General features: G+C 41.3%; 2 protein-coding genes across 3 annotated transcripts; one reads left to right on the top strand and one right to left on the bottom strand.

The window, feature by feature from the left end:
• Positions 1 to 259: 259 nt before the first annotated feature.
• On the top strand, positions 260 to 7,511 carry mlec (malectin). 2 transcript variants are annotated; one of them, XM_026188055.2, is made up of 6 exons: positions 260 to 397; positions 1,566 to 1,786; positions 2,274 to 2,452; positions 2,762 to 2,938; positions 5,639 to 5,696; positions 5,816 to 7,511. In XM_026188055.2, exons 2-6 carry the CDS (start codon positions 1,585 to 1,587, stop codon positions 6,058 to 6,060), a joined length of 861 nt encoding a protein of 286 aa, XP_026043840.1. In that variant the 5' UTR covers positions 260 to 397; positions 1,566 to 1,584; the 3' UTR covers positions 6,061 to 7,511. The 2 variants fall into 2 exon arrangements, with proteins under 2 accessions (XP_026043840.1, XP_026043839.1); XM_026188054.2 differs by lacking the exon at positions 260 to 397 and adding an exon at positions 991 to 1,179.
• A 5,624-nt stretch (positions 7,512 to 13,135) lies between these two features.
• Positions 13,136 to 16,084, bottom strand: LOC113033785 (uncharacterized). Its single transcript, XM_026187887.2, has 3 exons — positions 15,234 to 16,084; positions 14,224 to 14,368; positions 13,136 to 14,087 (listed from the first exon to the last, which is right to left on the bottom strand). The coding sequence occupies exons 1-3, from the start codon at positions 15,838 to 15,840 to the stop codon at positions 13,763 to 13,765; spliced, it is 1,077 nt and encodes a 358-aa protein (XP_026043672.1). The 5' UTR covers positions 15,841 to 16,084; the 3' UTR covers positions 13,136 to 13,762.
• Positions 16,085 to 16,089: the final 5 nt, after the last annotated feature.

Below are 16,089 nucleotides of genomic sequence, written 5' to 3'. Positions count from 1 at the left end.
AAACAGAGAAACAGCTGCACTAAACTATTTCTTTTTATTAGGCTTTATTTTAAGAAGAAAGGATATTTAGCAAGTTAAAAAGGGAAAAGGGCAGTCGTAAAACACCTGTCATCCGTGGCGGTTGGCCGTTGCCATAGCAACTATCTTCATTCATCTCTTTCTGGTCAAATCTCAGGTGCCCCGTGTTCGCGCAGAGGGCTCTCCTGGATGCGCGTTGCGTTGGACTTTCCCAATTGGCCGAGACCCTACCATACCGGAAAAACAGGGGGCGGTACTTCTTCTTAAAGAACACGTGCTGCATGCTGTATGACTAGATAGTTCAGTTCATTGTATTTAAAAGAAAAAACAAAATACTGGAAGTACAGCGTTGAATATTTTTCCCCTTTGTTTTTACAGAGTGAGTAGAGCTGTCAGATTTCTTAACAGCCTTCCCTCGAGCGGCTTTTTTGAAGGGACTGATGGTTAAACCGACGGGCAAAAAAAAGCTTTAATCCTAAGCAAGTATTGAAAAATACAGCACTTCACACGCTGTGAAGTCCACAATGATAGTTTCATTAGAGTTTAGAAGTTTTAAAATATTTTTATGCCTCATAGTCACTTCCTAAAACTCTTCTAAAGACTCTTCTGCGCTATGTTGCCTTTAAGGCTAAACTCGGGGCTTTCAAGCTGAAATCCCTCACTTGACGTGGAAAAAAGACGCACGACAAGTCTTGCCTGTTTCTATTAAGTGTGCATAATTGTTCCAGCCCTCAAAAAGTAATTTTCTGTCATATTCTTCTAAAAGTGAATTAATAGCTGTGTTTTTTGTGTTTAAACAAAGAATTGTGTGATTGGTTTGTGTTATACAAAATGTGTTTGACGGTCCGGGAAACCTTTAAGCGGCGGAGTAAAGTGATTGGACGAAGTACTTGTCAGTCATTTGAAGTGTAGTTAGGTAGCGTTGTTCCGCCCCCTGCAAACTGCCAGCAGCTGCAGCTAGCAGCAGAGCAAATGTTCATTTGGATGCACACATTGAATGAAAGTCAGTGTAGGAGGCTGTAGTCAGCAGCAACTAACAATATCTGCACTAGGTGAAGTTATCGCACAGTGTAGATTTTAGGCACTCAGCTTCACAGGGCAAGCAGAGACACGCCTATACTTTGGAAAAATCCAGGTTGGAGATATTTGTGGCAGGGGAAGGTAAGATTTGCCGGGCTCTCATTCACCAAGAATTTCTGGTTAGACAGGTAGGTTAGCTAGCAAGCTAGCCTAGCTAAATAACCAACGTTATTCACTGCTAATTTCTCGTCGTCTTTTATTCTTTGGCCAATGAATACAGAGGTGATATGTCGTGACTTTGTCACCGTGAAATTACAATAATTGTTTAATAATTGACTGACATTTTCCGTGTGTATGTGCAAAATGCCACTGCCGGTACTGTTAGCATACTGGCTAACTTAAAGATATCATGTTTCATGTCATCAAGACGAGCTTGCTAGCTCCTGACACTGGCTAATGTGGTACAGTTAATGTTACATGCCGCATGCGGGGAAATACCGACGCTGAATATCTGTCTGTGTGTCCAGGAGCAGGCGGTGTGAGGTAATGCAGCGGGTCACGGCGCAGCTCGTCGCCGGGCTGGTCGCAGCGGTGCTGTCGCTGCTGTCCGAGCAGTCCTGGGCAGATGGTGGGGGGCCCAGCCTCTCTGAACGGGTTATCTGGGCTGTAAATGCCGGGGGCGACGCGCATGTAGATGTGCACGGTATTCACTACAAAAAGGACCCACTGGAAGGGAAACTTGGTAAAGGTGAGTGAACGTGATTAACTGTTAAGATGCGTGCGTGTCTTCGCTAGGCTTCACCTCTGATGTTCTAGTGAGAGTGACATTGTGAAGGTAGGTGCTCCACGGAGGTAAAATTGGCATTTCCTGCAGAAACCCCTGCGTGTTCTGGCTTCCGCAAGTAGCTCCAAACTTATGAGGAGTCAGCATAGAGGGCTACAGCCCCGCCCCACTCAATATGTAGAGGAAGCAGGTAGTGATGTGATCAGCGTGACTGGAGAACAGTTTTTGGTTCCATTTTTGAGGCAAACTTATTGAACCTTGGTGAAAACGCAGCATGGTTGGTTACTTTTTTGACGCACGGTGCTGTTATGTCATCAAATGTAGAGAAGGTCTGTGGGGTTTTGCAATATGCTGCAAGTCAACTAAAGCAGCACATTTCTAGTACTCTTGCTGTTAGGCAGATCTTGTCTTCTGATTGCATACCGAGCCTGATGATGTTGTCCGTTTGTAGCCTCTAATTATGGGATGCGTCTGCCAATACTACGGTCCAATCAGGAGGACCAGATTTTGTACCAGACAGAGCGCTACAATGAAGACAGCTTTGGATATGACGTCCCCATTCGTGAAGAAGGAGAGTATATACTGGTTATGAAGTATGCAGAAGTTTACTTTGCTCAGTCACAGCAAAAGGTAAGGCAGTTTTAAAAGGCTGTTCATGGTATGATTTGCTAATTAATAAGAAGTTAATTTAGTGAGAATAATGAATAAAGGGACAGGAAGCATTTTTATATAAAAACATTTTTTGTTGCATTTAAATTGGTTATGGCCCAGTATATTTCCCATCTCATGACCACTGTGTAAAAGGAACATCATAACCTCACCTTTAATCCACATTTTCTTGTACTTTATGAGTTGTTAATGTTCCCTGTTAAACGTGTCTGTGAGTGACAGTACAAGAATGAGGTGTTAATCATTACTGATTCAGGAATGTTTTTCCAGGTGTTTGATGTTCGTCTAAATGGCCACGTGGTGGTGAAGGACCTGGATATATTTGATCGAGTAGGACACAGTACTGCTCATGATGAGATCGTGCCCTTCTCTATTAGACGGGGCAAGCTGAGCGTGCAGGGAGAGGTGTCCACTTTCAATGGCAAGCTCACTGTGGAGTTTGTAAAGGTGAGTTCTAATTTGTTGAATTATCTGAGCTTGGCTATTTTTACACACAGTTTACATACTGTGTGGGATGGGGCTGTAGCTCAGGTGGCTGAGCAGGTCAGCCACTAATCAGAAGGTCAGTGGTTCGATCCCAGGCTGCCTCCTGGCTGCATGCTAAATATCCTTGGGCAACCCCATGTCTGCCAACTGGTGGTGGTCAAAGGGCCCCCCTGGCAGCTGTGGCTACAATGTAGCTTGCCATCACCAGTGCATGAATGTGTAATGCAGGCCATTTACATAAGAGTGCTGTATTTGGAAGTATTTGTCAATTGTTGAGCTTAAAACACTTTTCTTTATTTTTCTTTTTTTAAACCCAACATGTCCAAAAACAGCGATGAACTAAGTGTTTAATTCTTATTTTCTATATCTTTAATAGTGTTTTAGCATTGTAAGATGGCAACAAGCAGCTATGTGTAATAGTCAGAGGTTGGGAGAAAAGGTAGTACTCACTTTATGTTAATATAACTCAAATGCAGTTTGATCTAGATATGAGCATAACTACTTGTGTGTCATGGGTTCCATTACCCCTGACACACATAAAGCTTTGCATAATGAACTCCCTTTGTGAAAGTGTCTCTTGATAGCCAGTTGGTGTGTGGGCTGTGAAACTGACTGATAACCATCCAGTATCTTATTGGCTCTTAGGGGAGAGTGAACTTGATGTGGCTTTTTTTTTTTTTTTCCTGTTCCTACTATTATTGTCAAGGAACTGAAGAAAATAACTGGCACAGCAGATGCTGTTTATGGGTGGAGTCACAGAACCTGTTAAACTCAAAAGCCCCTGAAGAAAAAAGCCTAAAGCCCAGACCCTACCATGCTTCTTAAAAAAAACAAATAAATAAATTAAATGATGTTTTGTTTTTTTTCCTCCCTGATATCACTACAACTACCTGTTAGATTATGAATTGTTATAAATAAGCTAAAAATTAAACCTAGGTGTACATCACTTGCTTTGATGCTTGCAGGTGGTGAATTCAAATTAGTAGCGGAGGAAGGACAGGATTACTAAGAGTGTGGCACATCTGTGGTTTTCATTCTTTCTGAACAGTCTGTTTTCATGTCACAGATGTAGCGTGCTGTTTCACATTCGTTTCAGTGATTTTGCGTTTATTCATTTCTGGATCATCTTGACACACGAGCTTTGGTAAATATCAGGAGAATCACATCAAGATATTATCTGAAGCTGTCCTTTCCAACATTCAGCGCAAAACAGGACTCTCACTGCTAGAAGTGGTTTATTTAGTTCAGGCCAGGGTGTTGTCTGAGTAGAGGACAACCGCGCTGCCTGTGAATTTATTGGATGTTTACTTGCATCTATTTTCATATCGACACAGGTGGTCAGAGTTTTGTGGGTAATGTCTGCGAAAGTTGGGGGTGTCAAAATGGTTGGATTGGTTAACATTGTAACATCTTATTTTCCTTTAAACAATGTAATGCTAATGTAATGATTAAAAATAATAATAATAATTTCATCAGTGCTTGAACCCTGTGTTTTGAGGCATGCCCTTGTCTCAGCTGACTCACAAACCTTGTTGCCTTCCTTGGTATCATTTATCCCCCATAGTGTCTTGAAGCTTTTCAACCTAATTGTCTTTAGAATAGTTTAGATCGTGCATCTTGTACCATATTTTTATATCTTGAATCTCTTTCATGCTCCTGTTAATAGTGGAGTCGATGTTATCAGTGAGGTTCCCAATAAGTGCCTTTGAAAATGGAGTGTGTGTGTGTCTGTCTGTCTACTTAATTAGGTCAAGTAAGTTTTTATTGTTGTTGGTTTTTTCTTTTTGAGATTTATTTTAATTCATTGATGTGACCTGCTATTTATTTCCTTATCAGAAGTTAATAATTCTTATTTTGTTAAGTATCTCCAGTGTGAGTGTAGCAGCAGTATTGTGTTTCCCATTCACATAATCCATCATGTTCGACTTTAGACTTTTGAGATATAAGAGCATGAATGAATTAAAATCAAATTTACTTGACCTAATTAAGTAGGACTACTTACACACACATATAAAAATACATAAATCAATAAAATAATAAAATGCGCACATGCGTGTGACTTCTTATTGACTGCTATTTGCGGTTTTGGAGTGACGTGGCAACATGACCAAAATTAAGTCATGGGTTCTGTTACTGTACAAATATTCTATGTAGTGTTCTCATTTCAAATGTGTTTAACTAGTTTCACTGAATGACTCCAAATTGAAATTGTCTAGTCACCATTTATTTTCGCACACATGCATCATAATTATTACTTTTCAGTTTATACTAATAAATGTTGATCAATGAGCTGCAGCCATAGGGGGGAAAAATACAGCTTTATGATTCCTTTTAAAGCTCTGAATGACAGCAGGTAGCCTGTTTGTAGGGCATGCAACTGTATGCTAAATGTATAAAGTGGCATACTTGGGAAAGTTTCTGCAGTGACCTCTTTCTTCCATTTTTTTTGTGGACCACTGGCACTCTTTGCATTTTTCCTGTCTAAAAAGATTTCCTTCCCTGAATCAGTTGAACTCCATTTGGACACAAAATGGGATTAAATGTACACCACAAACTGAATGGGAAGTCGAGAAACAAATATGGAAACTCAAACAACTAAATGGGAGCTTTGAAAGTATATGTGGATACACGTTTTGCTTACATTTGAATCTGCTGTTTCAGGGTTATTATGACAACCCCAAGATCTGCGCTCTCTACGTGATGAAGGGGACATTAGAAGGTGAGTCCTGAGATTGTTAAACACTTGTTCAGCACTTTACAGTGAAGTGTGTTGACTAAAGCATTTTGACTTTCTGGGACCAGCGAGCTCTCCCTGACTTTTGTTCTACATCTTTTAAGATGTACCAAAGCTTCAACCTCACCCTGGCTTAGAGAAGCCTGAGGACGATGACGACGACGATGATGAGGGTGAAGTAGGCGAGGAAGGTGGGAAGAAAAAGCCCCCAAAAGGTACCCATCACAGGGTCCAGTCAGGCCCCCGAACACCAAACCCATACGCAGCTGACAACAGCAGCCTAATGTTTCCCATCCTCGTTGCGTTTGGGGTGTTCATCCCAACACTGTTCTGCCTCTGCCGGCTGTGAGCTAAAACTATCTACTAACGAGACGGACACGGGACTGTGAAGGAAGGGAGGAGGAGAATGAGGGGGGGAGGGATGGTAACAGCAGCACAGGTAAAACATACACACAGGAGAGGGCTGGACAAGGAAGTACACAAAGAAGACAATAACTTTTGGAAGACCCACTGCAAGACGACGCAGATGCTGTAAGAATTGGGGGGGGGGGATGCAGGAAGTGTATGCTGTGCGCTTCTCTGTGAATTTGTTTGCATCCACCTCTGCTGACCCTTTTGAACAGTGTTAGCCATTTCCACACCAGTCCTTCAAAGGCTGGGGAGAAAAAAAAAAACATTTCGGCATTAAAAGGATGCTCAAGAGTGTTTGGTCCGGGACGGTTTTTGTAAACTAAAAAGCATTGCTTTGTACGGGGCGTAGAAAGAATGCACTCCTGCTCAGCATCTGGCCAGACATGTTACTTTCAAATTGGAAATGGTACTGCTGAGAATTTGATTAAATAGAACTAACTAGAAATCAAACACGGTCACGGTTAATGGAAATGCAGTTGTCATCTGAGAGACAAGTGCAGAGATGGAATATTCGTATCTTTCTGTTCTAGTTGGTCCTTTTTTGTTGACGTGCCATCTTCTACCTGCCATGTTGAAATATCAGAAAGTCCTTTGCAAACTGGTGGGCTCACTTGCTGTCTAATTCGCCTTGCCTTTACGTAAATGTAGGTCGGGTTTCAGAAACGCGTCTGTGTGCAGTGATGAACATCTTTGGTATTGTTCCACCAAATACTAAATCAGGGGCATCAAAAAATGTGCTCATCTGTGATAACAAATTACAAGACCCTATTGGAGTTTGTTTGGTCGGTTTTTTTGTTTGTCTGTTTGTTTTTTTTGGGGGGGGGGGGGGGTCATCCCGAGGATGGATTTATTTTATAAGTCGCACATCTAATCTTTAAAAAAAAAAAAAGCAGTTTCCTTCAGTAAAAGACGCCATATTCATATTTGGTGAGAGGCAAAGTTCATGCTGTGAAAAGCTTCATTGAGTCAGTTACTTCGCTGTATTTTCTGTGACATCTGCCTTTTTTTTTTCTGTTCATTCACTAGTGCGTGTCTTTTTTGTTTCACCAAAGAATGTCATTTTTGTTATTTTATCAGAAAACTTCAAAGATGGTGGCCTGTTGTTGTTTTTTTTGTTTTGTTTTTTAAATTTGAATTTTATATCTCTGTCCAAAATGTGTTTTTAAAACAAATGTGAGTAGTTGACTCTGAAGTGTTAAACTATCACAACAGGTCAGGACTTCTTGATATTAGGATTCTAAATGATTACAAATCACCCCCCCTCAATACACTTGCCATGTATTCTCCAAGTCACTCTTTGTATATCGGATGTTTGTCCTCTGAGAGGTGAGAAAGCACAACAATAATATAAGTTTAAAAAAAAATAATAATAATCAACTGTGTACCGGATGTTATGTGTGAACCTTTATTCAATTCTTCTCTTAGCTTTTTCCATTCTGTTGTCGTCAAACGTTTCAGTGTTGCCTGTACATTTTTGAGTAGTTACATTGTGAATTTCCCGTGGGGTCATATTTCGGTCTTTTGAGTTGATCAAATTGGGACAAAATGAAATCTATGAGCCCCCCCCCCCCTCACATATCTATGTTGTCGGCGTCCGCTTTGATCTTTTGGACAAAAATGTTCTTGTTGGCTTTCCACGCAGACTGAAAAGAAGCTTTGTTTCTTGGTTTTGGTGGCGTTGTTGTGAAGTCTCCTGTTAATGTATCTAGTTACTTACCTTAAGTGCTTAGCTCTACTCTGAGGATGATTTTGTAACTTTGCCTGTTTCACTAATGCGTCTTAAGTACTCACCACCCATCCACCCAATCCTCCTCTCCCTTCTCTGACTAGTATTGCTGTTGCCATACGCAGTACTTGAAAAGTGATTAATAATTCAGGCGTCGTGGATGCTTCCTTACTCCTCAGTCCTCCTCATTGTGATTGATGGTGGTTTAAAAATTTGGTGCCAGAAAATATTTAGCCAGTTTATGGTAGTGTTGTGTTTTTTTGTTTTTGTTTTTTTTTTGTTTCTTTTGAATGTTGTAATATCTTACTCTTATTTCATACAGACTGGTGAGAAATGAAAGAACAAACCAACAGTGTTTCAGTGTGCCTTGGCACTGATTCCAGAAGTTTCCAGATAAGTGTGTCACGAAGGAAACTGACTGGTGTCTTATGCGGGAGCTTTAGCATGTTTGGGTTGTTTTAGTGTGAAGTTTACTCATATTTTCACTTTATTTTTGGTTGGGTTAAGGCAGCCAAACCTGGTGGGGTTTCCTAAGTGGTTAATTGTTAGTATCTTCAGAATTTTGCTGGTGATGCCAAAATGCCTTGACTGAGTCTCAGCATGTTTATTTTTTATTTTTTTAATTGGAAGTGAGACTAGACTTGGACCCTCCTTCAAGTCACTCCCATCGGGTTTGAAGGTTTGTTTGTTTGTTTGTTTTTTGTTTGTTTCTTCTTGTAGGACAAAGATGACCATTTGATTGCGTTGACCTTTGCCTTTATGGTGGCACTTAGGCTCGCTTGATGACACGGATATCGAGAATGTGTAGTCCTTCCATCTGTCTGCATTTTCTGCCACTTATCCAGGTCCCAGGACAGCTCCTTAAGCAGAGATCTCTCTCTCCCCAGCCACCTCCTTTACCTTCAAGTGTTCCTAGGACAGAGAGACACAATCTCTCCAGCGTGTCCGGGGTCTACTCCAGCCTAGTCCCAGTTGGACGTAACCGAAACACCTCATCCAGGAGCGCAGATCAGGTCCAAGTCAGATGCCTGATTGAGCTGAACTGGCTCATTTTTTTTGCAGAGATCCAGCAGCTCTGCTGACCTGAATAGCCATCCAGTCTTTAAGGCAGAACCTAGACACCATTCAGAGGAAGCTCATTTCCACCGCTTGTATTTGCTCAGTCTTTCTTTTGGTTGCTATTTAGAGTTCATGGCCATAAGTGATCCACAGGTAAATCGACAGCTTCGCTTTCAAGTTCAGCGCTCTCCTCACCATGACAGAGCACTGGAGCATACACCTGCTCCTTCCTTCTGTCTCACATACAAGACCTGGAGATACTCAACCACCTCCACTTGGGGCAACAACTTGCTCCCAGCTTGGTGTGGACTCTCCACCCTTGTCATGTGCAAGCTTGCGTCCATCGCTCAAAGAAGCCATCAAGAAATTTTTATAGTTCTTTATTATAAATAGTGTACTATTTATAATATAGTGTACAATTTGCATGGTTTAAAAAAAAAAAAAGGGGGGGGGGGGCACACAATGTCCTCTTGGAGCCTTGGTCTCACCCCTTGCAGGGAAAATATAACACCAGCTTCAGGGGGCCAAGTGGACCCAAGCCATCCCATCAAAATGCCTCATAGCACAGCAGAAAATAAGGTCTCCTCGCTGCAGTCGTCAAGTGTGTGACTGATTTTTGTTTTGGGGTTTGTTTGTTTTTTCTTTATTTCATTTGTCACCAATCTGTGTAAGCGCCTTTCTTTCCTCTGAAAAGATGCAAGACGTTCATTTAATCCAGCGCCAAAGTCACCATATTCTGCTCCTCTGCAAGTCTACACAGTCGCGTTTGTATATAAGGTACAAGATCACACTTTTTATCGTGTGACGACAATGTTTTTGGTTTTAATTTGGGGTTTTAAGTGAGGGTTTGTTTTTGATCTTGTTTTGTTTCTTATGAAGATGACTTTGTGGCCTTTTCTTCTGGGGAGAAATGGTTATTGGTACAGAGTATAAAAATTCTAACAGGCAGCCAGATGAGCTGTCTGTTAAACAAATGAGATTATCTCTGAATATATGGGATCTTCCATTGCGTTAGGTGTAATTTAAATCGGAGCGGGGCTGACCTGGAGATATTTTATAATACGCTTGGATTTGTTTGAATTTTTTTTTTCCTCAGGATTTGTTTTAGTTTGACTTTTTAAAACGTGATATATTATTGGTGTGACATTTTGCACTGCCTCGTGTATTTTAAAATGTCGTGTGTGTGTGTGTGTGTGTGTGTGTGTGTGTGTGTGCGTGTGCATGCGTCTTTGTTGCCTTGAATTGTTAAATACAAATGCGCTTTACCATCATTCGCCTTGAGGTGGCTCTTTTGTTGGCTTATGTCAAAACAGCCTTTTATTTTATTTTTTTTTCTTCCTTCTCTGTACAAAAAACTTTTCAGGGCTAGATTTTCATTCCACAGGAAGGACTCTTTTTAGGAGAACAGGACACATGTTAGAAGAATTAAAATGTATATCAAGTCTGTTCTTAACCTCAACTAAAAAAACACAAAAGTTTTGCAGGAAAAGTGTAATAAACATATACCCACAACTTATTTCAAGCAGTGTCCTCACATCCTTCTTTCCAGACCTTTTGTTGTTGGTCTCGTAGTTAACTACCGCAGTGGAATGAAGATCTGCCCTGCTTTTTTTCTTTTCCCACAAGAGAACCAAAGAATTTCAGTCATTCCATCCAAATTGTTCATCAGAGTCCTAACATGGTGCAAAATAATTACCTCTCATCCTTTCTTTCACCTGGGAAACGTGCTAAATCAAGCTAACACGTCATTTCATGTCTTGTCATCGCGTTTATTGAGGCCATGCCAGAATACTCAATCTTGTTTTTGTTTTGTTTTGTTTTCTTTTTTGTTTTTTAAAAATCATTGTAAAAGAGTCGTTTGAATTGCTCTGTAATTATTGTAAAATTGTTTTTGTTTTGGCATGTTTTCTTAACTTTTTTTTTTTTTTTTTTTTAAACTAAACGTGAGATCAACTTAAACAGAAACAAATTTGAACAGCAGAAATCAGCCAACTTGCCCATTGCCCAGGCAGCAGCCCATTCAATTTGAACAGCCGGGTCTGCTGCCGTGAATGTGTATGCGTGAGACATGGAGTGTGCAAGTTGTACCTTATACCCACGTGTTTGGTAAATAATTGCTCTTCTGAGGGATGTAAGCAGCAGCAGGTGGACTGAGAAACTGTATACGAGACCCCTGATCTTCTGCCTCAGATATGGCATATATGGGAACTGCTGATAAATGCTGTCTTTTTAATAAATGTGCTATTTTATCAGAATGTGTTGCTGCTGTTCTTCCACCTCCACCACCCAGGAGTTACCACCTACAATTATTCCAGGTCAGTTAATATTTGAACATAGTGCTCTGGTTAATTGAATTTCTTTTAGGCCGAGTACTTTGGAATTAAAGTGTGAAGTATGCTGGACTTGGTGTAGCGTACAAAAGTCTTGAGCCACCCCTCATTTCTCTTTCTTTTGTTCCGAGGAGCCAGAGTTGTATTTAAGTAGTGTTATCTGCTCATTTTCCCTGCAGTCCTTGTTCCTCCCCCACTTTCAGAGGAACTTATTCTGTTACGTTACCAATCACTTGAGCATAAAAGACTCGTAAGGGATAAACCAGTAATATCTACACATAATAGAGAACTTGGCAAAACAAAAAGTAGTATTTAATCATTTTACTGCTTGTAGCCTGTTGCAGGAACACATCTGTTCCTATTTCTTTAGCTATATTTATGAAAAATTGTAAAGATAACAGTTTGACACACAAACTAGTGTTTTTACTCCAACAAGGAGACTCCCACAGAGCTGTTAGTTGAAAACTTGGTATTTCTCTGCATGGCAAAAGCCTAAACAAATATATCTTCACCAAATGAACAGTTTGCAAAAGTAATTTATGGAATCTAATGAGGTCTTTACTGAAAAATCCATAAAAGATCTGATACTGAGAGATGCATCTGGACAGAAGTGGTCTAAGTGGAAAGAAGTCGTGCTTAATGAAGAGAAACGAGGAGAAAACACTGATCTATGCTAAATGACACGAGCTGGACTGAACAGCAACAGATCTTATGGAGTGATTAATCCAGTATGTACAGAGGTACAACAGTGAGTGTAGACAGCCATCTTTGAGACACAGCGTTGGCGATCTTTCCAAAATTGGTGAAATTATGAACACAAAGTTCAAAAAAGATTTAGATCCAAGTTTGACTGCATGGTTCAGTCATCCACAGCACCTATTTCCCATTTTCTTAACAACATATAAAGAAATGAGGGACCACTGTACCTTTTGTTGATGCATGAATAGCTTCCAACATATTGGCTTGGCTTGGTAATTATTATTGATCTATCACACATTTGTCTGTATCAGGGTATATGTCGTCTGATATGTGCAAATATATTTTTAAGAATTTGTTTTTTAACTGAACTGCAGTAAAGATCAGGTCATCAGATAATTCTTGTTATTACTTTAAAACCAGTACATCATTTGATACCGCCTAAATATCAGCGTTAGCTAAAAATCCAGGACAAGCAAGGCTCTACCTTAAACCTCTTAACCTTAAAAGTGCCCGTGTCATGTGACGCCTTGCATAAATAACACAATAACATACATTATTCTTTTTTTCTTTTTTAATTACTTCACAAATGGATAATTGTCTCTCAGATGATGGTGGCTACTCACTGCCTGAACCCTTTGGCCAGATTATTGTTATTCAGATTAAGGGTAGCAGCTCTCAAATAGCTTTGAGTGCCTCACCCCCCACTGGCAAACTGAGTCAGAGGGTGAGATATAGTGTGTGTGTGTGTAATAATAGAAATACTCAAATAGTCTAAAAAGGCTAAAAACTGAACAAGCCTGAAACTGAATACCTCCACAGAGGCTGAAAACACACATGCCACACCACATCAGGAACATCTGGATCTCATTTTGTGTCATATTCCTTCAGTTTGGTATATATTTGGCGATAAGATGCAAAATTGTATCTCACAATGGTAAAGAATCATTCCAGAAAATAACAATTTTGAATCCAGAAACAAAAAAGAATCTCTTCCAAGTCAGGCAAAGCACCACCTCAGGTTTTTTTTTGGGGTGTTTTTAGCTGGGACTCTCATCTCTTATTTTCTGTTTGTCCTTCATAAGTATATATTTTTATTTTGAAATCCTTATTGAATGGCAGAAGCGTCGTGCCATCTTATGCCTTGTGTTCCTCGGTGCCATAAATTTAGGGACAGCAACACAGATAAATAAAGTCAACACTGTCGTCTAAAGAATTTTATTAATAGCTGATTTATTGTGTAGCCAATAAGTTATTTTATGGTCAGTTCAACCACATAAGCAAAGCAAATTTTGAGTAAACAAATGAAACAAATGAAAATCACAAAAAAAAGTGAACGATGATAATCATCGGTTTCTGAGGTAGGATAGAAAAGTGTCACAGGGTCCGAGGGTCTAACCATACGTCCTCACAAATGAACAGAATAATCACAGCTCAGTTCAGCATGGTCGCAGCACATGTGCAAGCCCTTTGTTTGTCCAGGTGTTGTTTTTTTTCTTTCTTTTCCCACCAACTGTGAAAACTTCTTTAAATAGAAGCACGAGGCAGATTCATGCGTAGCTAAAGGAGGACAGCTGCTGAACAAAGCAGACTGAGGCCACGCGGTTTGCTGCTGGACCGAGTCTCATAACCACAAAATTACACAAACTTACAGTATGTCATATTTACAATGTACATATTTACATATATAGAGAGAGAAATAGATAGTTTACATAAGCTTTAGCCTATAAATTAATCATTTTGACATTTGAAGTGCATCCTTTTGTGTTCAGCTGGTAATGGCAATAGACTGATGAATGCTGCCATGCAAAAACAGTCAGGTCCAACTGTTAACCTGATCCAAAATAAAGAGCCATGAAAGGTGTGTGCGTAAAGTCAACACCACCAGCTCTACATGACACCTCAGTTCCACCCTGACTGCAACCCAGGACCAAGCCCAGATCCAGAGGACGACTCCCCAACATGTTGTCCTGCGGATCCTTTACGAAGGGGTTTTCACCCGGCGGATCTCCACCGGACAAAAACGCCACCCGCCAGATGTTTGTCAAGCTGGGGCCCTGCCTTCGACCACCTATGACCTCCTGTGCGCTGTGGAAAAGGAACAGCAGGTCCACTCTCAATTCCACGGTGTGACCCCGTGACCCCAGAGTGTACCTAAAGGTGGCAAGAGACAGTGTCACAATCAGGCCAGCCATTCCCAGAGCCCATCAGTCAAATGATATTACTGGGTCTTGAATAAGAGTGTGTGTAAAAACACCAAAAGTACATTTCTTGAGTTTTGAGCCTGTACCTTGTAGGAAGCTTGTGCTTCGCCATGGATGGAAGCACAGGGCGGATGTCCAGATGTTGCGGGTTGGAAAGCTGAAGGTGAAGCTCGGCTCTTGTAACCGTTAATGACAAGATCTCCCTGGTGAGGACAAACTCCACACCCGTATCTGGTGAGGCGGAGAAGAGGCAATTAACAGTCTGCCAGAGTCACGGTACAGCATTTCATGTCACAGAGAAGCACATTCACTCATGTCAGGCTCTGCCGCAGAGGTGATGTTTTCACTCCTAATGCCTTGTTAATGAGTCAGCAGGATGTCTCAACAATTCTTGAAGGGAACATTAAGCCAGCTAAGACTCATTTGTGTGCAGATAACACAGTCCTCCCTGCAGCTGCATTATTCACGTCATTATCCACCCCCAAACTGCCTTTGTGTCTTCACTTCACCTCTGCTGAAAAATGATATTTTTAAAGGGAAAAGCCAGAATGCATACTCTGTGTGTGGCTGCTTCGTGTTATTCATGTTTCTTTTGCTTAATTTTCTGCTAAATTAGGTACCAATTCATCCCTGTAATTTATTCACTTAGTTCATCGCTCATTAGACCCATTCAGAATGGTTTACTGAACAAAGTTTCTCTTCTCTCCTGATTAATTTGCAGCACAACTTTTTTTAAACTCTGGAATTATTAAGATTCTTAATATAGCAGGTAAGCTCAAGAAATATGAGAAGAAGCTGTGTGGAGGCCAGCTGATGCTTACAGATGTGAAGAGTCTGTTCCCGTGGTTACCACACAGCTAGTTTTATGTATTGAACTGAACTCTGTTTTGGAGGATTAACCACAGGGATTATCTTCGATCTTCGATTTTAGTTGGGTTTTTTGTTTGTTTGGGGGATTATTTAGAAATACTCCCTCCCATCAGGATCAATCCCGCTCAGCACATCTGACCTCCACAGGACGAGCATGAAGTTAAAGTGAAAAGTTAAAGTTTCTTTTGCCTGGGTGTATTCTCTCTTTCTTTCTTTTTTTTCTTACCTCCTCTCATGCGACCTTGAATCCCTTTCAGCCTCCTGCAGTTTTCTCCTTCTTGACAGCAGCGGTAGACGCGCCGGACGAAGCCGAACAGAGGTTTTCCTGGAAAAACCAACCCACGTGAAGCTCTCGCGGAAAAGTGCCGCATGCTGATCTCCAAACGCGTCCCGCTATCCACGCGAGCTTCTTGCGTGTTCTCCAGCCAAGGTGCTTCCAGTTCCGCGCACCGGTCCGTGCGTAAAGTCGCTTCGTGTGGCTCCCGTGACAAACGCTCCGATGTGCCCACCGCGCGCCCGAACACTCCACAGCAGCTCAGCATCATTAAAATGAAAAGTGATGTAATCCGCGTGCAGTTTGAAGAGGCCATGGTGAAATCCCGAATTCCGCCCAGTGCTTTTCCAGCGACGAGGAGCGGCCACTTCTTCTCTGATGCCAGCTCTCCAAAGCCTTGCGGCCAGTTTGAACCCCTCGCTATTATACCCCACTGACAATGGGGGGACAACACACCACTTAGAATTTGAATCCTGGCCCTCCTCACAGTCCCTGCCCCTCCTTTTGTGCCTTGCCCACCCATTTGACCCCCGCTGCCTTTTATTGAATGCGCCTGCATAATTAGGCGCCCCCAGAGCGCCGAGCAAGCCCATTCACATTCAGCTACTTAGCTAATTGCCCTAATTACTCCATAGCTGGATGGTCGAGAACGACCTTACTCGGAACACGTATAGGGGAGGATATTCTGAGAGAGCAAAAGTATGAACATCTTACAGGCATGCGTTTGGCATTTCAGACCGCTTTGCACACACCTGTTCATGGTCGTTTGAACGGAGGCATTAAGCAAGAGGCAGAAAACAATAGGCTC

The sequence above is a fragment of the Astatotilapia calliptera genome, chromosome 12 (assembly GCF_964374335.1).
Source record: "Astatotilapia calliptera chromosome 12, fAstCal68.1, whole genome shotgun sequence".
NCBI lineage: Eukaryota > Metazoa > Chordata > Actinopteri > Cichliformes > Cichlidae > Astatotilapia > Astatotilapia calliptera.
This window is presented reverse-complemented; position numbering and strand designations above follow the sequence as displayed.

Bases quoted from the DNA above. Each gene is read 5' to 3' on its own strand.
- LOC113033785 (XM_026187887.2), bottom strand. From the start codon at position 15,840: ATGCAGGCGCATTCAATAAAAGGCAGCGGGGGTCAAATGGGTGGGCAA. The intron at 14,369-15,233 runs GTAAGAAAAAAA...CCGCCTCACCAG, and splicing joins TCAAGGTCGCATGAGAGGAG to ATACGGGTGTGGAGTTTGTC. The intron at 14,088-14,223 runs GTACAGGCTCAA...TGCCACCTTTAG, and splicing joins AAGCACAAGCTTCCTACAAG to GTACACTCTGGGGTCACGGG.
- mlec (XM_026188055.2), top strand. From the start codon at position 1,585: ATGCAGCGGGTCACGGCGCAGCTCGTCGCCGGGCTGGTCGCAGCGGTG. The intron at 1,787-2,273 runs GTGAGTGAACGT...GTCCGTTTGTAG, and splicing joins GGAAGGGAAACTTGGTAAAG to CCTCTAATTATGGGATGCGT. The intron at 2,453-2,761 runs GTAAGGCAGTTT...ATGTTTTTCCAG, and splicing joins TTGCTCAGTCACAGCAAAAG to GTGTTTGATGTTCGTCTAAA.